We start from the raw sequence: 25,016 nt of genomic DNA on the forward strand, positions 1-25,016 counted from the left end.
CTGGGTCAGAGCACCAAACTGCAGCTCTTGTGGGGTGTTCCCGGTCTGCAGTGGTCAGTCTCTATCAAAAGAGGTTCAAGGAAGAAACATTGGTAAACCGGCGACAAGGTCATGGGCGGCCAAGGCTAATTGATGCACCTTGGGTGTGAAGGCTGGCCCGTGTGGTCTAATCCAACAGACGAGCTACTGTAGCTCAAATTGCTGAAGAAGTTAATACTGGTTTTGATAAAAAGCTGTCTGAATACACAGTGCATTACAGTTTGTTGCGTATGGGGCTGCATAGACCAGTCAGAGTGCCGATGCTGACCTCTGTCCACCACCGAAAGCACCAACAATGAGCACGTGAGCATCAGAACTGGACCACGGAGCAATGTTCTGCTGGGAAACCCTGTGTCCTGCCATCCATGTGGATGTTACTTTGACACGTACCACCTACCTAAGCACTGTTGCAGACCATGTACACCCTTTCATGGAAACGGTATTCCCTCATGGCTGTGGCCTCTTTCAGCAGGATAATGCGCCCTGCCACAAAGCAAAAATGGTTCAGGAATGGTTTGAGGAGCACAACAATGAGTTTGAGGAGTTCCAAATTAGGCGTCCAAATTCCCAAGATCTCAATCCAATCGAGCATCTGTGGGATGTGCTGGATAAACAAGTCCGATCCATGGAGGCCCCACCTCACAACTTACAGGAGTTGAAGGATTTGCTGCTAACATCTTGGTGACAGATACCACAGCACACCTTTAGGGGTCTAATGGAGTCCGTGCCTTCATTTTCATTTTCATTTTCAGCATTTAGCAGACGCTTTTATCCAAAGCGACTTACACAATGAGCAATTGAGGGTTAAGGGCCTTGCTCAGGGACCCAACAGTGGCAACTTGGTGGTGGCGGGGCTTGAACCGGCAACCTTCTGTTTACTAGTCCAGTACCTTAACCACTGAGCTATCACTGGCCTGCCTTGATGGGTCAGGGGTGTTTGGGCAGCAAAGGGGGGACCAACACAATATTAGGAAAGTGGTAATAATGTTATGCCTGATTGGTATATATATATATATATATATATACACAACATTTCCAAAGCATCATGCTGCCACCACCATGCTTCACTGTGGGTATGGTGTTCTTTTGGTGGTGCACATTGTTGCTTTTGCAGCAAACATACCATTTAAAATTAAAGCTAGAAAGTTCAACATTTCCTGCATACTTTTCGCAAACTGAATGTTGGTTTTTAGAAAATGTAACCACGCTTTGATGATTTCTTTCTTGATGACACGTGAATAAATCAGTTAAAGAAGTTCATGATGAAATTATTGAATGTCACAGATTAATTATAAATATTAATGTTTGAGTTATTCAGGGCTGGTTTTACCTCTAGGGGTAAATGGCTGAGTGTTCTGGTTAATGGGCCAGTGTCAAAGTTTCTCCTAAGTTTTTAGATAGATGCAAATGTAAGTTTACTTTTTTGAGTTGAGTCTGTAAATGTTATAAAACTGCATGGATTATCTTGCTGGTGTTTATTTTCCAATAGTTGTGCAAATTTTCTATAAAAATTGAGACGGAGGTAGACAGTGATACAGATACAGTGAACTTCTCTGCCAATATACACTATATTGCCAAAAGTATTCACTCACCCATCCAAATCATTGTATTCAGGTGTTCCAATCACTTCCATGGCCACATGTGTATAAAACCAAGCACCTAGGCATGCAGACTGCTTCTACAAACATTTGTAAAAGAATGGGTCGCTCTCAGGAGCTCAGTGAATTCCAGCGTGGTACCATGATAGGGTGCCACCTGTGCAACAAGTCCAGTCGTGAAATTTGCTCGCTACTAAATATTCCACAGTCAACTGTCAGTGGTATTATAACAAAGTGGAAGCAATTGGGAATGACAGCAACTCAGCCATGAAGGGGTAGGCCATGTAAAATGACAGAGCGGGGTCAGCGGATGCTGAGGCGCATAGTGCGCAGAGATTGCTAACTTTCTGCAGAGTCAATCGCTACAGACCTCCAAACTTCATGTGGCCTTCAGATTAGCTCAAGAACAGTGTGTAGAGAGCTTCATGGAATGGGTTTCCATGGCCAAGCAGCTGCATCCAAACCTTATATCACCAAGCGCAATGCAAAGCGTCGGATGCAGTGGTGTAAAATATGCCACCACTGGACTCTCTGGACTGACGAATCACGCTTCTCCGTCTGGCAATCTGATGGACGAGTCTGGGTTTGGCGGTTGCCAGGAGAACGGTACTTGTCTGACTGCATTGTGCCAAGTGTAAAGTTTGGTGAAGGGGGATTATGGTGTGGGGCTGTTTTTCAGGAGTTGGGCTCGGCCCCTTAGTTCCAGTAAAAGGAACTCTTAATGCTTCAGCATACCAAGAGATTTTGGACAATTTCATGCTCCCAACTTTGTGGGAACAGTTTGGGGATGGCTCCTTCCTGTTCCAACATGACTGCGCACCAGTGCACAAAGCAAGGTCCATAAAGACGTGGATGAGGGAGTTTGGTGTGGAAGAACTTGACTGGCCTGACCTCAACCCAATAGAAAACCTTTGGGATGAATTAGAGCGGAGACTGCGAGCCAGGCCTTCTCGTCCAACATCAGTGTCTGACCTCACAAATGCGCTTTTGGAAGAATGGTCAAAAATTCCCATAAACACACTCCTAAACCTTGTGGAAAGCCTTCCCAGAAGAGTTGAAGCTGTTATAGCTGCAAAGGTTGGGCCGGCATCATATTGAACCCTATGGATTCAGAATGGGATGTCACTCAAGTTCATATGCGTGTAAAGGCAGACGAGCGAATACTTTTGGCAATATGGTGTATTTTGGCTGTACCCATACAAAGCACATGTTGCCAATGTTGAAAAGAAAACCAGAAAATCCAAACTGTTACCCTAAATTGAGAGGAATTAGTCCAGGAATGTGTCCATATAGAAATAATCCAAGAACTCTTAAATCACAGGTCTGCCATAAATTAAAAACTGCTGGAACATGGGTGTCATTGTCCACAGTCAAGTGAACATGACATTGTCTTGTCCTTAAAAACTTACATGGAAAAATAAGCCCAGACACAAACTTTACTGAGTTATTAATTAATAAATTAATTCATAAAAAAATATCATCACTGTGACTCAGATGTGAGAGTGGGTGTCCCATAGCAAGATGGATTCTGGGGATGTAGGTTCGACACTTCAAGTCAAGTCAAATTTATTTGTATAGTGCTTTTTACAATGAACATTGTCTCAAAGCAACTTTACAGACTCCAGGACCAACAGACCAAAAACCCCTGTTGAGCAAGCCGAGGGCAACAGTGGCAAGGAAAAACTCCCTTAAAATTACAGGAGGAAACCTTGAGAGGAACCAGATTCAGCAGGGACCCCCATCCTCCTTAGGTGGCCTGGAAGATAATTTGAATAAATAGTTACTGTGTGTAGGAAGTTTTGCATGTTTGCTTGGGTTTTATATGATTACTTTTCTTGCATACAGAGCATTGATTGGCTGCTATAAATTATCCCTATGTCTAAGTAATGCCTAGTTCAAACTACACGATTTTTGCCCTGATTTTCGCTCACCGACTGGTCTGCATTACATTTGCCTGCTCGAGAGCAACTCAGCGTTCGCTCGGCGATCGAAACTCGGCTCTCAATCGCTATGTGTGAACTACTCAACAACTCGATCCGAGCGGCTCGCCTAAGTGACCGAAGCGAGATTTCTAGCATGTCAAATATCTAGATCTGAGTTGCCCGACTGGCAATGAGTGCTATGTCGAACAGCCAATGAGAACGCCTGATAAGGGGTGAGGGGAAACGCAGGGGAGGAGTTGTGAAAAGGTGGGGCAGGGACATAATATAGTTTATATCAGAATACATCAGCACACACACAAGTTTTACAGTATTTCTGACCTTATCGTTCTCTACAAAACATAACACCAACGTTGCATTGCAAAAAATATTTATTAACCTCCAACTCACTATAGAACAATCCCTGCTGTTCGCATTGCAAAATCCACTCAGATTAATTTATTTTTTCTCCTTGATTTTACGCTGCACATCAGCGCATTAACAACTTTGATCGCTCGCTACTTGTTGACGTGCATTTTTGGACGTGGTATCATTTAACCCCTCGTCACTTCTTGCGTTTGTTTTCATGACAAAGCGTAGTTTGGGAGACCAGAGAAGCTCGCCTACCATTCCAGTTGGTGATAGATCATGTAGTGTAAAACCCCCTATCGCCGATCAGTCGTGTAGTGTGAAATACACACCAACTTAAGAGACTCCCAATTACAAGAGATCCAGTTGTGTAGTGTGAACTGTACAGTGACCTGGCGACTTGGAAAGTCGTGTAGTGTGAACTTGGCATTAGTTAATGTTTAAATGTGAGTTGCAGTGCAATAAACTGGAATAGACATAAATCGTGTCCAGTTTGATGGTTGCATTGCACCAGGTAATGTCAGTGGCACTGGACCCAGCACAAAGGCAAAAAGACAGGGCACCCAGGTGGTGCAGCGGGATATTTCGCGAGCACACCAGCACTGAGATTCTGAACTCCTCTGTTCGAAACTCAGCGTTGCCACCAGTCGGCTGGGCGCCATCTAGCGGGCATAATTGGCAGTGCCTGCAGCAGACACGGTTCTGCTAGGGCGGGATGACTGGACTATCTGGGTGGGGTCTTCAAATGCTGTGTAAGGACCCTGATTAGCGGATAGAGAGGCGCCTGAGCAGAAAGCATAGGTGAAAAAGGGTTCCGCTAAGGGCTGTACGTGGGTCGGAGGAGGCGTGAGCAGCAATATACCCACCTCAACTGCAATCAGGGATCCCCCAGCAGTGGAAGACAAATCGACTATGCTAAATTGGGAGAAAATGCATAAATAAAATAGAAAAAAAAAGACAGAATGCTCTATATTGTTTACTTTTTTTCTGTAGTCTTTTACATCAACAGTAGTATTATTTGCATTTTATATTGTGTCTCGTCTGTGAACTACCAACTATTGAAGTTTCTCATGACCTGTAACACAAGTGTAAAATATTCTTTTCTACAATCGATATTTTCTCAGCAGGAAGTGAGAGCACAGAAATGTACACAGGGAATTAACTGTGGACCTCTTTCTGTATGTTCTATCAGAAATTGGAGAGATCTACCAGAGACAGATCCTGTCAATCTTCAGCATCGCTATGGGGATCAGTGTGCTGGGCATGCTCTGCATGGCTCTTTACTGCAGGAACAAGTAAGTTATTATCATATAGTTCCAGAGCTTACTACTTTAAACTTGACTTTAAAGTGAATAAATTACAATAACAATGTCACATTACATCAAACAAGGGCAAACAACAGTGGAACAGTGGTTCCTGACAGAAATAAAGAGGCATTTTTCAGAGACGTTGCTCAGTACAGTCACTAAATATCCATTCATTCCTTTACTGTCTGTTTCATTGGGAAAGGACAGGTCGCTGGTCCATCACAGGGCAGACACAGACACACACACACACACTTAGGGCAATTTAAGTAGCTTCATTTGGCATGTCTTTGGACCTGTGGGAGAAAAACGGAGCCCACAGAGGAAATTCACTCAGACATGGTGAGAACATGAAAACTCCAGACAGAAAGGACTCTGCTTGCTCAGCTGGGGAATCAAACCAAGGGCTTTCTTGCTTTCTTGCTGTTAGGCGACAGCGCTACCCACCGCGCATCCTCATCTATGACCCAATGTCAACAGAAACTGCATTTCAACTGAATAAGTTTACCACACACTATATTACTATACATAGTACCACAAACACACTATATTACTATATACACCGATCAGCGATAACATTATGACCACCTCCTTGTTTCTACACTCTCTGTCCATTTTATCAGCTCCACTTACCATATAGAAGCACTTTGTAAAATGGACAGTGAGTGTAGAAACAAGGAGGTGGTCATAATGTTATGCCTAATCGGAGTATGATTCTGACCACACATAGCATGCCTGCTTACTACCTTATAGTAAATTGGGGTCTTTGCCAGCGCTGAGATTCTGAAATCCTCGGCGTTGCCACTGGTCGGCTGGGCATCATCTGGTGGGCATAATTGGCAGTGCCTGCAGCAGATACTAATTGGCCACCGTATCTGCAGAGTGGGGACTGGACTGTGTGTGGGTGGGTGGGTCTTCATACACTGTGTAAGGACCCTAATTGGCGGAAGAGACGCCAGTGCAGAATGCAGGGGCTAGAAGAGGAGGGCTGCGCACGTGTCGGAAGAGGCGTGTACAACGACGTGCTGTCCTCGGATGCAATCGGGTATCCCTCAGCAGCGGAAGACAAACTGAGTGTGCTAAATTGGGAGGAAAAAAATTGGGGGTCTTTGTGTATGTCTAATGTTACTTTCGTCTCTTTTCCATTTCCAGAATACAACTCAAACTAAATATGCTCAGCTTACTTCACTCATTTCATATACTGTATGTATAATTATATTGGAATTGCAGTTGGATATAGCTTCATTATCACTAATATTTTACTATGCTGCAGAAGACAGAGGCGAAAGCCCAAGACTCATCTGACCGAGAGCCGCTCTCTGAGGGACTCCAGCCTCAATGCTTCCCGGCTCATGTCCAAATCCAGCCCCAAGAATGAACATCAAAAGGTGAAACCCTCTACCTTTCTGTACCTTTTCTTTCTGTTCACACAAAAAACAATATAAGCATTTTTTAATATTTTATTGCAATAAAAGTAATGATGGGAAATGTAAGGCAAGGCATGGCAGTCTCTTATCCATGCATATCCATATGTGAAGGGTGGGAAAGCGAAACTCATGTTCAGGTGGGACAGAGTTCCAAATGTTTTCCTGTGTTGAACACTCATGTGTAATGAATGTGATTGACCAGCAGATAGCTTAGCAAAGGATTCCTCCCATGACACTCGCCAGCTACAAGAATCGCTCATGCTGACAGAAACAGCAAAGCATAGACAGTAGGGCTAAGATTAAATATCGCATCAGCAGTCAAAATCAGCTAAGCACCATGCTGCTTAAAAATCGAAGAGCTGTGTACAAATCTTGTGCTATCACAGATCTTTTTTTCATTTGGACAAAAGATATTGGCAGCTTCTGTTTATATGTACAGTGTTAGATTTGCAGGAAAAGCGTGGGTTGGGGTACTTTTCTTTCCCTAGTTTTTATAATTTTCCAATAAAAATAAATCTAATTATATGGCATAAAAAATAGTACAACAGTATACGGCCACAAGTATGTGTGCAACCAATTCTAATTACCGGGCTTGTCTGTTATAGAAACACACATACACTGATCATCCATAACATTAAAACCACCTCCTTGTTTCTACACTCACTGTATATTTTATTATATATTACCATACAGAAGCACTTTGTAGTTCTACAATTACTGACTGTAGTCTGTTTCTCTACATACTTTTTTTTAGCCTGCTTTCACCCTGTTCTTTATTGATCAGGACCCCCACAGGACCACTACAGAGCAGGTATTATTTGGGTGTTGGATTATTCTCAGCACTGCAGTGACAATGACATTGTCATGGTGGTGTGTTAGTGTGTGTTGTGCTGGTATGAGTGGATCAGACACAGCAATGCTGATGGAGTTTTAAAATGCTGTGTCCACTCTATTAGACACTCCTACCTAGTTAGTCCATCTTGTAGACAGAGACAATCGCTCATCTTTTGCTTCTGCTTAAGTTGGTCATCTTGTATATCTTCCTCAGTGGTCACAGGACGCTGCCTAAGGGGCGCTGTTGGCTGGATATATTTTTGGTTGGTGGACTATTCTCAGTCCAGCAGTGACAGTGAGGTGTTTAAAAACTCTATCAGCATTGCTGTGTCTTATCCAAAATGTAATCCACTCATACCAGCACAACACACACTAACACACCACCAACATGTCAGTGTCACTGCAGTGCTGAGAATAATACCTGCTCTGTAGTGGTCCTGTGGGGGTCCTGACCATTGAAGAACAGCATGAAAGGGAGCTAACAAAGCATGCAGAGAAACATATATACTACATTCAGTGATTGTAGAACTACAAAGTGCTTCTATATGGTAAGTGGAGCTGATAAAATGGACAGTGAGTGTAAAAACAAGGAGGTGGTTTTAATGTTATGGCTGATCAGTGTATGTCAACCTTGAACCTTCATAGAAGAAACTTTTGTAGAAATGTAACACCCTTAAACCTTCATAGAGTTAGCCATCCAGCTCCAACTAAATTGGGCACCAGGACAAGATGGACTTAGTTCAGGGATGTAAGAAAGAACCCATTGGTCAATCTAAATCTGTGCAAAGATAGGAGAATTTGATGGACGTACTTGGCAACTACAAATCAGCCCTTTCTGACAGAGTGGCAGGCCAATGTTGAGTAAAAGGCATATGACAGAATTTAAAGGATAAGCAGAACAGCAACAATATGTCTAGCAAAAACTGGCACAACACATCATTTGGCTAATATTATCCCTATAATGAAACATGGCGGGGGCTGCATCATGGTACCCGGTGATTATTTAAAGCAGGGACAGAGAAACGTAAGAATTAAGGTATACGTTGGTAAATGCAGCCAAATTCTTGGGGAAAAAAAGCATTCAGCCAAAATTACACTGGTATATATTTGGGACAAGTCTCCAAATAAACTTTATTGGCTCAGCATACACCCATCTTTAAACCCCACTGAACATCTGTGGAGAGAACTGAAGATGATCAAAAAACATCTTCTCATTTTGTCATGGGTGAGTAAGTGTAGACAGATGGGTAAAAATGGCGATCCTTTTAAATCCGGTGTAAATTAGATGATTTATTTTTTTTCCATGTCCTGTAAAATCTGGTCGAATGCACAGTTTAAATATGTGTATGTGAATAACGAGTAGACTAGATAATTGTCACAGAAAACCTGCTGCATGTCTGGCACAATCACTCCGGTTGGTGTAAATCTACATTTTTACTCTCAAAAAAGTTCCCTGCAATTACAGTGTCGGGATCAGTAGCTCTGTTCCCAGTAGGGTATTTTAAACCAGCTGAGGGTGTGAGAGGGTGGCCAGAAATGATCCAATTTTGCTTCAAGAGAGAATAAAAATGCTAACAGGTCCCTAAGGAGGTACAAGTTTTAGGAGGACACACTTTATAATCTGACAGGCTCCAAACTAGTTTTAAGTGAATTTGGGCTGGCGTTAATGATATTTCACAGGACAAGAAAGGCAGGCATGTGTCACCAGCTGGAATAAATTCATTATCTGGAACCTCGGATGACTTTAGGGGGCATCTCGGGCTCATTTTCGAATGAGCTTTAAGTTCTGGTATGTTGTAAGATAATGGTTTTAATTTTACAAGAGAAATTCTTTAGGAATTCATTAATGTAATCTTGTCTGGGATTAGTTGCTGACACTTGCAGCCAGCAGAGCCAACAGGGCGAGTAATCAGAAAGTGTCTCGCTTAATTCTCACTTAATCTGCTGTTTAAATATAACGTCTAATTAAAATGGCTCTCTCTTGCTTAGGGGCCGTATATCACCGGATGAACTACATTTTGTCTCACTGCTTTGTCCATAATCCGCCATTACATCTTTGGCACCAAAAAGTCAAGTGCAAATGTACACCGATCAGCTATAACACTTTGACCACCTCCTTGTTTCTCCACTTACCAAATAAAAGCACTTTGTAGTTCTGTAGTCCATCTGTTTCTCTACATACTTTTTTAGCCTGTTTTCACCCTGTTCTTCAATGGTCAGGACCCCCACAGGACCACTACAGAGTAGATATTATTTGGGTGGTGGGTCATTCTGTCATGACACTGACATGGTGGTGGTGTGTTAGTGTGTGTTGTGCTGGTATGAGTGGATCAGACACAGCAATGCTGCTGGAGTTTTTAAACACCTCACTGTCACTGCTGGACTGAGAATAGTCCAGCAACCAAAAATATATCCAGCCAAAAGCACAGATCTAGAAGATGACCAACACAAACAGCAGCAACAGATGAGCAATCATCTCTGACTTTACATCTACAAGGTGAACCAACTAGGTAGGAGTGTCTAATAGAGTGGACAGTGAGTGGACACGGTATTTAAAAACTCCATCAGCACTGCTGTGTCTGATCCACTCAAACCAGCACAACACACACTAACACACCACCACCATGACAGTGTCACTGCAGTGCTGAGAATGATCCACCACCTAAATAATACCTGTTCTGTGGTGGTCCTGTGGAGTCCTGACCATTGGAAAACAGGGTGAAAGCAGGTTAAAAAGGTATGAAGAGAAACAGATGGATTACAATAAGTAATTGTAGAACTACAAAGTGCTTCTATATGGTAAGTGGAGCTGATAACATGGACAGAGAGTGTAGAAACAAGGGGGTGGTTTTAATGTTATGGCTGATCTGTGTATGTGTTTGTATGTGTTTGTGTGGGTGGGTGAGAGAGATTGTGAAAGTGTCTGTAGGAAAAAGAGAAGAAAAATTGAAAACAGAAGATAGAAGTAATAAATGGCCGATGAGAAGTTGGAAGTGCAATCATACAAAGCTGCACAATGTTTCAGCGGCCCAATTTAACCTTTAAAAAAAATATCGCCTGTCGTCTTCTTCCAACAGTGCTGCAAAGCCCAAGGGTCCTCCTGTACGCCGGGCAACACTACAGAGCTCAAAAATCCCGAAGTCTCATCACCAAATAAGAAACGCTGCAGGTATTTATCTGCTTTTTTTCTCCCTTATGGATTTGGGTATTATTCCCACTGATGGGTAGAATATAAAAAATGTTTCTCAACTTCAAGTACCATGCCAATTTATACTGCCATATATCAACTATTCATTTTCTGTAAGATTCTGCTTTTGGCTGGGTAGAATTACACTGCAGAAGATGCGATGCTTTCTGTGTGGTGCATTTTCCAGTGCATGAATTAAATGTCATGCATAAACACCAAACTTATTATTATATATAACTTGCCATTTGTAATGAGAGTCGCGTCACAGCAAGAAGGACCTAGGTTCAATCTCCAGGCGGGGCGGTCCAGGTCCTTTCTGTGCGGAGTTTGCATGTCAAAATGCAGTCAGGTTAAGCCCTATATGTGTGCCTTGCGCCCATTAAAAAGCTAGGATCGCCCCCCCCCCCCGACCCTAATTGGATAAGCGGTTAAGAGAGTGAGTAATAAGAGTACCTACATAAACAAGTACAGTAATCCCTCCTCGATCGCGGGGGTTGCGTTCCAGAGCCCCCCGCGAAAGGTGAAAATCCGCAAAGTAAATTTTTTTATATATATTAAGCCCTTATAAACCCCCCCACACTCCATAAACATCTCCCGCACAGTTATCCAGCATAAAGTGGAATCTAATGCGTCTCTCCTTTGCTGAGCCAATCAGCACCCAGGATACTTAACCGCGTGCTCTGATTGGTTAGCTTCTCAGCCATCCGCCAACAGCGTCCTGTGTACGAAATCAACTGGGCAAACCAACTGAGGAAGCATGTACCAGAAATATAAAGACTCCTTGTCCGCAGAAATCCGCGAACCAGCGAAAAATCCGCAATATATATTTAGATATGCTTGCATATAAAATCCGCGATAGAGTGAAGCTGCAAAAGTCGAAGCGCGATATAGCGAGGGATTACTGTAATTAAATGCCATCAGAAGTCTCCTGTACCTGAATTGCCACCAACACCAATAGTGTTTGTGGGTTCATGGGTGCCTACATCCCAAAGGCATGTTAGTTCCTTTAGCTGGTTGAGAAGCTTAACTTGAGGTACACAGACATCTAAAAGCACTAACGGACCAAATGTATTGCTATGAACATTAGAAAGGATCTGTATCTTGAAAATCTGTATATGTTTGCATACTATTACCTTGGTAACAACTGTACCTATCTAGTTATGGATAAATGAATGTGACAGTAAAAGTCTAGTGGGTAGAGCTTTGGGCTATCAATCAGAAGATTGGCGGTATAAATCCAGGCTCTGCTATGCAGCCACTGTTGGGCCCTTGAGCAAGGCCCTCAACCCTGTCTGCTCCAGGGTCACCGTACAATGGCTGACCCTGCGCTTTGACTGTACACGTGTATCTGTATATATGACAAATAAAGGCATTCATTCAAAGTAGTCTAGCTTCAACTTTATGATTTTAGAGCCTCTAAAACACTGTTAAATCTCACATTTGTGTGATGCAGAAATTTTTTTTTTCACCATCCTGCATGTAAACATGTAAATGCGTCAGTTTTCATCAGCTTGTTGCAGTGAAAATTATGCAGCTGCAATGTATGAACACAAGCCGAGTGATCACAGCTTGAAGCTGTGAATAAAAAAAAAAAAATTATCAACAGATACAAACAAGGAACATTAAACAGTTAAAATTGTATATATTACATTTTCGCTAATTAAATCAGAAAAATATCAAATGATTATTGTATAATTTTGTATAGGTAATAATATTGAGCAATATGTTTGAGTGCTTATATACGTAGTTTGAATGTGTAAGAATGTTCCTTTATTGATAATCTATGCCTAATGTCTAAAAATACAGTCTTGAATAGTTTAATTCATTAGTGTTTTTGCTCTATTATGCTTTCATTACACATTCCATTGCACACACTTTGCAGAGAGTATAAAAGATTAGTGTTTAGACTCCAAAGTGCACTTCATGTCCAAGGGAATGGCATTTTAAATGTAGCCACTGAAAACATGTAAGGAAAATGTAATGAAGTAGATCATGTCTTCCCTTTACTTAAGGGATATATAGTAGATCTTCCCTTTACTTAAATAAAAATGATCCCCAATAAAGTGACTCTTTTTTTTAAATGCATTTTCTCCCCATTTCCCTCCCGATTTAGCGCACTCAATTTTTGTCCTCCGCTACTCAGGGATACCAGATTGCATCCAAGGAGAGCACGTCACTGTACACGTGTACAGCCCTTCTCTTCTTGCCCCTGCATTCTGCACAGACGTCTCTTCTGCCAATCAGGGTCCTTACACAGCCCACCCACACATAGTCCGGTCCACACCCTGCAGATACGCTGCGCCACCCGGGCGCAATTAAAATGACTCTTACCAGTAAACATTTTATTCATCAAGTTACTTAAGTAAACTTAAAGCATAATTAGAGGGCAGTAGTAGCTTAGCGGTTAAGGTACTGGACTAATACACAGACGGTTTCCAGTTTAAGCTCCACCACCTTTAAAAAAAAAACATCAGTTTGCCACTGTTGGGTTCCTTAACCCTAAATTGCTTTATTGTATTTAGTTATAATTGTAAGTCACTTTGCATTAAAGCATCTGCTAAATGCTGCAAATGTGAATGTGAAATTATAGCCATGAACCACCTGAAGCAAACTGATCATCTTCCTCTGTTCTTGTCAAAAAATAAACAGTCCTCAAATGATTCTTGTATTTAATCATTTTTCATTCTAATCATTTGTAATCAGCTGGTAATTTGCATTCCTCAATGACAGCTTAACACTGATACACAACTTACTTGTAATTTTCAGCTTTGAGATGCCAATCCTCAAGGAGAGGCATGAGCTGATTCTATAAATAGGGTTCTTCAGTCTGACAGATTGCAAATCATGTATAATGAACAATTGTGTGCTCCGCTTGATTCTTAATCGCCTCATCATCAGTTTTTGCATATGTGCAGAGTGATAATCATGCACAAACTACAAACTTGACAAATAATTTACATTTAAAAGAAAATAAATAGTATGAGACCACGTTAACTCGAAAATATGAAATGACGATGTGTGCATTGTTCTGACAGGTTACTATAGTGTTTGTGTTATAGGTTTATTGTAACTAACATAATAGTTGATGCACTATTAGTAACATAAGGTGGCACAGCAGGTAGTCTGGATGTTGCACAGCACTGGGTTAGAATCTCTTTAGTCACTGTAAAGATTTGGCATGGTTTTTTACCACCTCAATAAACAGACAGTTTATTGCAGACGGTTTATTGGCTGCTCTGTGTTGCCTTTAGGTATGAGTAAGTAAGTGAATGGATGAGTGTGTGGTGCTCTGTGATGGATCGGTGCCCTGTCTCCTGGGTCAGGACGCCTCAGTGATCCTAGAGGGGGGGGTCCTGTTTCATTTAATTAAAGAGTAAAAAAAGAATCACACATGATGGGACAGGACAATCAATAGACTATTAGCATATGGGAGATTTTCTGTGGTTTCATATAGAGCTATTTTAAACCTAGTCTATGTTGGGTCTTTGAGAATGGACACATTTGATTTGCCCACCACAAAGGTGCAAAGATCAACGGACAATCAAATACCAAGATATTTACCTTCCTCGTGGATTCATCAAATTTCCCATGAAGAAGAAGACAATTCCTTTTGTCATCCCTTCTAAAAGCAAAAGAATATTATGTCTAAGATTTTTTTTCAAACACAGGGGAGTCTAGGAGAAAAAAAAGGTTGAGAACCACTGTCTGGGGTGATGTGGGACCCCCACCACCAATCAGGTCTTAATACAGCAGTTATTAAAAAATGAATGGGTTGACGGCACCCAGGTGGTGCAGTGGGATATTCCACTAGCACACCAGCGCCAAGATTCTGAACTCCTCTGTTTGAAATTTGCCGGGCTGGGCACCATTTGGGCTGGGCACCATCTAGCAGCACATACTATATGGCCACCATATCTGCTAGGGCGGGACCGGACTATGCGGGTGGGATCTTCATACGCTGTCTAAGGACCCTGATTGGCAGAAGAGATGCCTGTGCAGAATGCAGGGGCAAGAAGAGAAGGGCTGTACACGTGTCAGAAGAGGCGTGTACAGCGACGTGCTCACCTCGGATGCAAATGGGTATCTCTCAGCAGCAGAAGACAAACTGACTGTGCTAAATCGGGACAAATATGGGGAGAAAATGCATTTTTTTAAATTAATGGGTTAATTAAATTAAACTACTACTACTAATGATAATAATAAATTAAAAAATATAAATAAATAAGTACAACAATAAAAAACATGGTAATGTTTTAAGCAACAGCAGTGAAATGAAATTGTAGCATGAAAAAAAGTATATAAAATACTTACAGTATTTATTTAATGCATTATATAACAGGCAGTTTATACCTCCAAGGTTGCCAGGTGTTTCTAGTTTAGAACACTCAAGGCATGAGAAACTCATTCATGGTCGAAAAGACTGATTTCAGTTATTGTTTCCAAAAGTTGTGCTATCAGTTAATAAGTTGAGGGTGCCAATTACACCGATTAGGCATAACATTATGACCACTGACAGGTGAAGTGAAGAACACTGATTATCTCTTCATCACAGCACGTGTTAGTGGGTGGGATACATTATGCAGCAAGTGAACATTATATCCTCAAAGTCGATGTGTTAGAAGCAGGAAAAATGGGCAAGCGTAAGGATTTGAGTGAGTTTGACAAGGGCCAAATTGTGATGGCTAGACGACTGGGTAAGAGCATCTCCAAAACTGCAGCTATTGTGGGGTGTTCCTGGTCTGCAGTGGTCAGTATCTATCAAAAGTGGTCCAAGGAAGGAACAGTGGTAAACCAGTGACATGGGTGGCCAAGTCTCATTGATGCACGTGAGGAGCAAAGGCTGGCCCTTGTGGTCCGATCCAACAGACGAGCTACTGTAGCTCAAATTGCTGAAGAAGTTAATGCTGGTTCTGATAGAAAGGTGTCAGAATACACAGTGCATCACAGTTGCAGGGCTGTTTTGGCAGCAAAAGGGGGACCAACACAATATTAGGAAGGTGGTCATAATGTTATGCCTGATCGTTGTATATTGTTCAGTTCTTTTCTTGACAAATTCTGTTCTGTGTGGAATTACATCAGATTTGGCTGGTTTTCTCAGCCTTTTTCGAATGCAAAGAAAACATGGATACCATAGTTACAAAGTGTTTGGCCATGATATACAAAATCTAAATAGTTTTTTAAGATTTAGTGTAAAAACAAGTACTTTTTTTGTCATTAGTCCTCACATACTGAGTACTGCCATGAAATAACATGCGGTTGGTTGTATTGCTCTCACTCACTTTCTAAGCCGCTTATCCTAATCGCGGGGTTGCTGGAGCCTATCCCAGCTCTCAATGGGCGGAAGGCGCACAGAAAAACCCTGGACAGGGTGCCAGTCCATCGCAGGGCAGACACACAAACACATTCACACACACATCCAAATGCAAGTGGAGTATCTTCTATTAACCATGTTTTTGGAATGTGGGAGGAAACCCACGCGGACACGTGCTCAGTGGTAGCTCAGTGGTTAAGGTACTGGACATTTAATCAGAAGGTTGCTGGCTCAAGCCTTGCCACTGTCAAGTTGCCCCTGTTGGGCCCTTGAGCAAGGCCCTTAACCCTTAACTGCTTGAACTGAATTCAGTCATAATTGTAAGTCGCTTTGGATAAAAGCATCTGCTAAATGCCACAAATGCAAATGACACGTGGAGAACATGCTCCACACAGAACGGACCCAGACCACTCCACCTGGGAATCGAACCCAGGAACTTCTTGCTGTGAGGTGACAGTGCTACCCATCCATTGAATTGCTGTTTATTTTATGTTGATAAAAAATGATCTAGAGTGGCACGGTGGCTAAGTGGGTCACACTGTCGCCTCACAGAAAGTTCACTAGTTGAACCTAGTGAACTGTTTGTGAGTCGTTTCAGAATGAATTGTTTGAGAGTGAACTGTTTGTAAACGAGTCGTTTAATAGTGAGTCGTTTGTGAGTGAGTCTTTTAAATGAACTATTTGTAAATTAGTTTGCTAGTGAGTCGTTTGAGAGTGAGTCGTTTGTGAGTCAGTCGTTCGAGAGTGAACTGTTTGAGAGTGAACTTAGTGAACTGTTTCTAAAGGAGTCATTGGAGATTGAACTGTTTGTGAGTGAGTCATTTGAGATTGAACTGTTTGTGAGTCGTTTAAGATTGAACTGTTTGTGAGTGAGTCGTTTAAGAGTGAACTTAGTGAACTGTTTGTGAGTGAGTCGTTTGTGAGTGAGTCGTTTCAGAGTAAACTGTAAGTAAGTTGTTAGAAAGTGAACTGTTTGTAAATGAGTCGTTTAATAGTGAGTCATTTAAGAGTGAACTGTTTGTGAGATGTTTGTCAGTGAGTCATTTAAGAGTGAACAGTTTGTGAGTTGTTTGTGAGTAAGTCGTTCAAAAGGTTAGTTGTGCTCTGGTTTCCTTCCACAGTCCAAAGACATGCAAGTGAGGTGAATTGGAGACACTAAATTGTCCATGACTGGGTTAGATATAATCCTGTGAACTGATGAATCTTGTGTAATGAAATACCATTCCTGTCATGAATGTAACCAAAGTGTAAAACATGATGTTAAAATCCTAATAAATAAACAAACAAACAGATAAAATGATTTATTTTTAACATACTTTGTCTCCAAAACTTTTTTCAAGAGTGGCATTAGACTTATATCACTTTTTATCTCTTGTTGCTGAAGTGGTTATTGCACCAGTAAAAGAAACAGCCCTTAAGCTCAACCAGTGAATCACACAAACCCACCTGCATTCCAAACACTGTATGTAACTGTCTGAGCGGTGCTTTAGTCTGGTGATCAGTCTGTGCAATAATATGAGCAATTCTAATATAATCTCCTCTTCACAGATCCATAACCCCAGTCTTTGAAAGGCTCTTATGGTCCTTATTGTCTCAGAATCCAGTGTTAACTATTTTGGCTCTTTCAATGTAGTTCTGCGCAGCACGGCTAAGTGGGTAGCACTGTTGCCTCACAGCAAGAAGGTCCTGGGTTCGATCCGGAGGTCCTCCCAGTGTCTGCATGGGTTTCCTCTGGGAGCTCTGGTTTCCTCCCACAGTCCATTGGAGGTACAATTGGAGATACAAAATTGTCCAAGACTGTGTTTGACATTAAACTTGTGAACTGATGAATCTTGTGTGATGAGTAACTACCGTTTCTGTCATGAATGTAACCAAAGTGTGTAAAACATTACATTAAAATCCTAATAAATAAATGAATTCATTGTAGTTCTCCTTTTACCTATGTCCCTCTGTTTGTTTTGCTAGTCCTGCTGTAAAACAGAAGATATCCAATCATCGACCTGTATCACGCTGGACCCCACCCATCTCTAGAGCGGGGCATCTGATTGGAGGATCAAAAGATTCTATTTGTAGCTATAAACATCTCAGAGAGGTGGAGCCTACAGATGCGACAATAGAGTCCTTGAAAAGGTATGTATGTACAATCGATCTCTCCAATTTTTTATACTTTAATTCATTGTTTACATTGGCTGTTCACAAGCCTTCATCATAACAGTTACCAAGCTGAAGGAGTTGTGGCTTGCATGTGCTTCCTCCAGGCCACGTAAAGATATGTATATATATATACTGTATATATATATACAGTGTATCACAAAAGTGAGTACACCCCTCACATTTCTGCAGATATTTCATTATATCTTTTCATGGGACAACACTATAGACATGAAACTTGGATATAACTTAGAGTAGTCAGTGTACAGCTTGTATAGCAGTGTAGATTTACTGTCTTCTGAAAATAACTCAACACACAGCCATTAATGTCTAAATAGCTGGCAACATAAGTGAGTACACCCTACAGTGAACATGTCCAAATTGTGCCCAAATGTGTTGTTTCCCTCCCTGGTGTCATGTGTCAAGGTCCCAGGTGTAAATGGGGAGCAGGGCTGTTAAATTTGGTGTTTTGGGTACAATTCTCTCATACTGGCCACTGGATATTCAACATGGCACCTCATGGCAAAGAACTCTCTGAGGATGTGAGAAATAGAATTGTTGCTCTCCACAAAGATGGCCTGGGCTATAAGAAGATTGCTAACACCCTGAAACTGAGCTACAGCATGGTGGCCAAGGTCATACAGCGGTTTTCCAGGACAGGTTCCACTCGGAACAGGCTTCGCCAGGGTCGACCAGAGAAGTTGAGTCCACGTGTTCGGCGTCATATCCAGAGGTTGGCTTTAAAAAATAGACACATGAGTGCTGCCAGCATTGCTGCAGAGGTTGAAGACGTGGGAGGTCAGCCTGTCAGTGCTCAGACCATACGCAACATACTGCATCAACTCGGTCTGCATGGTCGTCATCCCAGAAGGAAGCTGACGCACAAGAAAGCCCGCAAACAGTTTGCTGAAGACAAGCAGTCCAAGAACATGGATTACTGGAATGCCCTGTGGTCTGACGAGACCAAGATAAACTTGTTTGGCTTAGATGGTGTCCAGCATGTGTGGCGGCGCCCTGGTGAGAAGTACCAAGACAACTGTATCTTGCCTACAGTCAAGCATGGTGGTGGTAGCATCATGGTCTTGGGCTGCATGAGTGTTGCTGGCACTGGGGAGCTGCAGTTCATTGAGGGAAACATGAATTCCAACATGTACTGTGACATTCTGAAACAGAGCATGATCCCCTCCCTTTGAAAACTGGGCCTCATGGCAGTTTTCCAACAGGATAACGACCCCAAACACAACCTCCAAGATGACAACTGCCTTGCTGAGGAAGCTGAAGGTAAAGGTGATGGACTAAACCCAATTGAGCACCTGTGGCGCATCCTCAAGTGGAAGGTGGAGGAGTTCAAGGTGTCTAACATCCACCAGCTCCGTGATGTCATCATGGAGGAGTGGAAGAGGATTCCAGTAGCAACCTGTGCAGCTCTGGTGAATTCCATGCCCAGGAGGGTTAAGGCAGTGCTGGATAATAATGGTGGTCACACAAAATATTGACACTTTGGGCACAATTTGGACATGTTCACTGTGGGGTGTACTCACTTATGTTGCCAGCCATTTAGACATTAATGGCTGTGTGTTGAGTTATTTTCAGAAGACAGTAAATCTGCACTGCTATACAAGTTGTACACTGACTACTCTAAGTTATATCCAAGTTTTAGTTCTATAGTGTTGTCCCATGAAAAGATATAATAAAATATTTGCAGAAATGTGAGGGGTGTACTCACTTTTGTGATACACTGTATATACAGTGTATCACAAAAGTGAGTACACCCCTCACATTTCTGCAGATTTTTAAGTATATCTTTTCATGGGACAACACTGACAAAATGACACTTTGACACAATGAAAAGTAGTCTGTGTGCAGCTTATATAACAGTGTAAATTTATTCTTCCCTCAAAATAACTCAATATACAGCCATTAATGTCTAAACCACCAGCAACAAAAGTGAGTACACCCCTTAGTGAAAGTTCCTGAAGTGTCTATATTTTGTGTGGCCATCATTATTTCCCAGAACTGCCTTAACTCTCCTGGGCATGGAGTTTACCAGAGCTTCACAGGTTGCCACTGGAATGCTTTTCCACTCCTCCATGACGACATCACGGAGCTGGCGGATATTCGAGACTTTGCGCTCCTCCACCTTCCGCTTGAGGATGCCCCAAAGATGTTCTATTGGGTTTAGGTCTGGAGACATGCTTGGCCAGTCCATCACCTTTACCCTCAGCCTCTTCAATAAAGCAGTGGTCGTCTTAGAGGTGTGTTTGGGGTCATTATCATGCTGGAACACTGCCCTGCGACCCAGTTTCCGGAGGGAGGGGATCATGCTCTGCTTCAGTATTTCACAGTACATATTGGAGTTCATGTGTCCCTCAATGAAATGTAACTCCCCAACACCTGCTGCACTCATGCAGCCCCAGACCATGGCATTCCCACCACCATGCTTGACTGTAGGCATGACACACTTATCTTTGTACTCCTCACCTGATTGCCGCCACACATGCTTGAGACCATCTGAACCAAACAAATTTATCTTGGTCTCATCAGACCATAGGACATGGTTCCAGTAATCCATGTCCTTTGTTGACATGTCTTCAGCAAACTGTTTGCAGGCTTTCTTGTGTAGAGACTTCAGAAGAGGCTTCCTTCTGAGGTGACAGCCATGCAGACCAATTTGATGTAGTGTGCGGCGTATGGTCTGAGCACTGACAGGCTGACCCCCCACCTTTTCAATCTCTGCAGCAATGCTGACAGCACTCCTGCGCCTATCTTTCAAAGACAGCAGTTGGATGTGACGCTGAGCACGTGCACTCAGCTTCTTTGGACGACCAACGCGAGGTCTGTTCTGAGTGGACCCTGCTCTTTTAAAACGCTGGATGATCTTGGCCACTGTGCTGCAGCCCAGTTTCAGGGTGTTGGCAATCTTCTTGTAGCCTTGGCCATCTTCATGTAGAGCAACAATTCGTCTTTTAGGATCCTCAGAGAGTTCTTTGCCATGAGGTGCCATGTTGGAACTTTCAGTGACCAGTATGAGAGAGTGTGAGAGCTGTACTACTAAATTGAACACACCTGCTCCCTATGCACACCAGAGACCTAGTAACACTAACAAATCACATGACATTTTGGAGGGAAAATGACAAGCAGTGCTCAATTTGGACATTTAGGGGTGTAGTCTCTTAGGGGTGTACTCACTTTTGTTGCCGGTGGTTTAGACATTAATGGCTGTATATTGAGTTATTTTGAGGGAAGAATAAATTTACACTGTTATATAAGCTGCACACAGACTACTTTTCATTGTGTCAAAGTGTCATTTTGTCAGTGTTGTCCCATGAAAAGATATACTTAAATATCTGCAGAAATGTGAGGGGTGTACTCACTTTTGTGATACACTGTATATATACATAACACACATATCAGCTCCACTTACCATATAGAAGCACTTTGTGGTTCTACAATTACTGACTGTAGTGCATCTGTTTCTCTGCATGCTTTGTTAGCCCCCTTTCATGCCCCCTTCAATGGTCAGGACCCCCATGGGACCACTACACAGTAGTACTGTGGCCGACCAGTGGCAATGCCGACTTTCGAACCGAGGAGTTCAGAATCTCGGCGCTGGTGTGCTAGCTGAACATCCCGCTGCGCCACCTGGGCGCCTGATTCCAGATACTTTTTAAATACTACTAGCACTGATTTGCCACCAGGCTGGTTCTATTCACAGATGACAGTGGTTTTAAATAAAAATCTGTCTCAATAAAGTTAAGGCATTTGAGAATAAAGGGCTTAAACAAAAGATTTTAAAGTGCTGTTCTCATTACATGTCGACTTGATCCAAGTTCAAAATGGGTAAGAAACTCCTCTCACATCCAGATATTTTCATCTGACCTAATTCCATAATTTACATTCTCAATCTGTGCAGTTTGAAGTTTCCTTCAAGCGTTTTGATGAGGCACTCCTCCCTGTCTTCATGAACACACACACACACACACACACACACACAGTTTAATGCCACTGTTGGCATTAAGGAGGACCAAATCTTGTCATTTGCAAACACATCCCCTCCAGATTATTTTGTATGTCACCCCCACCAGGATCTCACTGCCTGTTTGTGACTGTGACAGACTGGAATGTTTAACATTGCCAAGTATTTTTTTCTTACTTACTAATATTCAGTAGTGAAAATTCCTCAATTACCCATCGATTATTATTCTTTTGGATAGTTAATTAATGAACCTATCGTATACCAGGTCTCTGCTGATTTGTGGCTGGGGCCACTGTATGGCAGGGATTCTTGTACTGACCTATTTCTAGACTTAATGGCCTTAAAACATCAATATCACCCCCAAACCTCTCCTCTGTTGCCATGGAGACACCCTCCGGTCTCCAGGAATGTGAATTTAGAATGAAATAGAAATAAAGAAAAAAGGAAGAAGGAATGGACGGACGGACTGACGTAAAAAAGGAGGGGAAAAATTGAGGAAGGAAGTAGAAATATTAACATTATTAATTATAAAATAATAACATTATTTAAAAGAACACAATGCTAATGTTTAACTCAGAAATCAGCATTTGGAGGCATAATCCCTATTAATAATTACAGCGTTCATGCATCTTGGCATGCTTCTCATCAGTCTTTCACATTGCTGTTGGGTGACTTTGTGCAACTCCTGGCACTAAAATTCGAGCAGCTCATCTTTATTTGATGGCTTGTGAATAATAAAATTCCTCTTGATCACATTCCAAAGGTTTTAATGGGGTTTAGGTCTGGAGATTGAGTTGGCAATGACAGGGTCTTGATCTGCTGGTCCTCCATTCACTATTTGATTGACCTGGCTCGGTGGTCAAATCAGAGGCCAGCATGTTCTTTTTTTTCAGGATGAGCTTGTTCATGGCTGGATTCGTGTGTCCTTCTGAAGACGAATCTGCCATGCTGAAGCCCTCCAGGTCGTCACTGATTCTCCATTGTGTTTCACAGTGGGTGCACAACACTTTGGCTGGTGGGGCTAGCTATCTAACAATTAGATAGCCATGTGAAGGGCTTTTACTAGCTTTGCACCACTTCAGCCCTGCCCCTAGGAGCCGGTTTTGAACTGTTCTTGACATGCAATTAACCCCAACTGCTGGTTACCATTCTTTTTGTAGGTCACTTAAATGAGTTGGCGGTTATCCCAGTCAGTAAAGAGTCATTTTTGCCTTTGCTGGTCTGTAGCTTTGTTGTCCACGATGTCTTCTGCTTGATCTTGTTCTTATAAACCACGTTTTTGAAATTTTAAGGATGGAAGCAACCTGACACTGACTGTATTCCTCTGTCAGTAAAGCCAGAATACAATCCTTTATTTCCTTCCTCAAATCTTTACTTATCTGTTATTATCAGTTATTATTTGATTCCAGTTCCATTTGAGATACAACCAACACTGTTTTTGCCACCGGGCTGGTTCTATTCAAGGAGGATAATGATGAACGCAGCATTGGGTCTTTTCTCTCATTAAATAAGATTTGGTTCAGGTGATCATTTAATCAGTACCTCATTAAGTACATTAAGATGTGACTGCGTTGTAATTCAACAGATACTGCAATGCAGTAGAATGGCTGCTGTATATATAAAGAGTGCAATGAAAAAGTATTTGCCCCCTTCCCAATTGCTTGTACTTTTGCTAACTTGTCACATTTAAATGTGTAAGATCTTCCAACTATTTTTAATTTAGGATAAAGACAACATTGGATAAAGATGCAAAATGTAGCTTTAAATGATCATTCCTTTTACTGAACCTTCCCAGGAGTGGCCAACCTATCAACATTTTACAAATGCATCTATCTGTCTATCTATCTCTCTTATAGAAGCACTTTGTAGTTCTACAATTACTGACTGACTGAAGTCCATCTGTTTCTCTGCATGCTTTGTTAGCCCCCTTTCATACTGTTCTTCAATGGTCAGGACCTCAATGGTCAGTCTCCCAGGACCACTACAGAGCAGGTATTATTTGGGTGGTGGATCATTCTCAGCACTGCAGTGACACTGACATGGTGGTGGTGTGTTAGTGTGTGTTGTGCTGGTATGAGTGGATAAGACACAGCAATGCTGATGAAGTTTTTAAACACCTCACTGTCACTGCTGGACAGAGAATAGTCCACCAACCTAAAATATCCAGCCAACAGCGCCTCGTGGGCAGCGTCCTGTGACCACTGATGAAGGTCTAGTAGATGACCAACTCAAACAGCAGCAATATATGAGCGATCATGTCTGACCTTACATCTACAAGGTGGACCAACTAGGTGTTGGTGTGTCCAATAGAGTGGACAGTGAGTGGAAATGGTATTTCAAAACTCCAGCAGCGCTGCTGTGTCTGATCCACTCATACCAGCACAACACACACTAACACACCACCACCATGTCAGTGTCACTGCAGTGCTAAGAATGATCCACCACCCAAATAATACCTACTCTGTGGTGGTTCTGTGGGGGTCCTGACCATTGAAAAACAGCATGAAAGGTGGCTAACAAAGCATGCAGAGAAACAGATGGACTACAGTCAGTAATTGTAGAACAACAAAGTGCTCCTATATGGTAAGTGGAGCTGATAAAATGGACAGTGAGTGTAGAAACAAGGAGGTGCTTTTAATGTTATGGCTGATTGGTGTATATAGAGTTCAATGGAAAAGTATTTGCTCCCTTCCCAATTGCTTGTAGTTGTTACATTTAAATGTGTCAGATCTTCCAGCTATTTTTAATATAGGATAAAGACAACATTGAAACAAGACACAAAATATAGTGTTGAACGATCACGCTTTAATTGAACCTTCCCAGGAGTGACCAGTCTATCTATCTATCTATCTATCTATCTATCTATCTATCTATCTATCTATCTATCTATCTATCTATCCA

The 25,016-nt window shown here is 42.1% G+C and overlaps 1 protein-coding gene across 1 annotated transcript in view; it reads left to right on the plus strand.

The window, feature by feature from the left end:
- The window catches only part of nrg3b (neuregulin 3b), a 362,708-nt gene that overhangs the window by 333,567 nt on the left and 4,125 nt on the right, over positions 1-25,016 (plus strand). Inside the window, exons 5-8 of the mRNA XM_063003063.1 lie at positions 5,118-5,220; positions 6,503-6,617; positions 10,568-10,659; positions 17,954-18,118. Coding sequence (XP_062859133.1) covers positions 5,118-5,220; positions 6,503-6,617; positions 10,568-10,659; positions 17,954-18,118 — 475 coding nt within the window. The remainder of the gene's footprint in view (positions 1-5,117; positions 5,221-6,502; positions 6,618-10,567; positions 10,660-17,953; positions 18,119-25,016) is intronic.

The sequence above is a fragment of the Trichomycterus rosablanca genome, chromosome 10 (genome assembly GCF_030014385.1).
Source record: "Trichomycterus rosablanca isolate fTriRos1 chromosome 10, fTriRos1.hap1, whole genome shotgun sequence".
In the NCBI taxonomy this organism is placed as follows: Eukaryota; Metazoa; Chordata; class Actinopteri; order Siluriformes; family Trichomycteridae; genus Trichomycterus; species Trichomycterus rosablanca.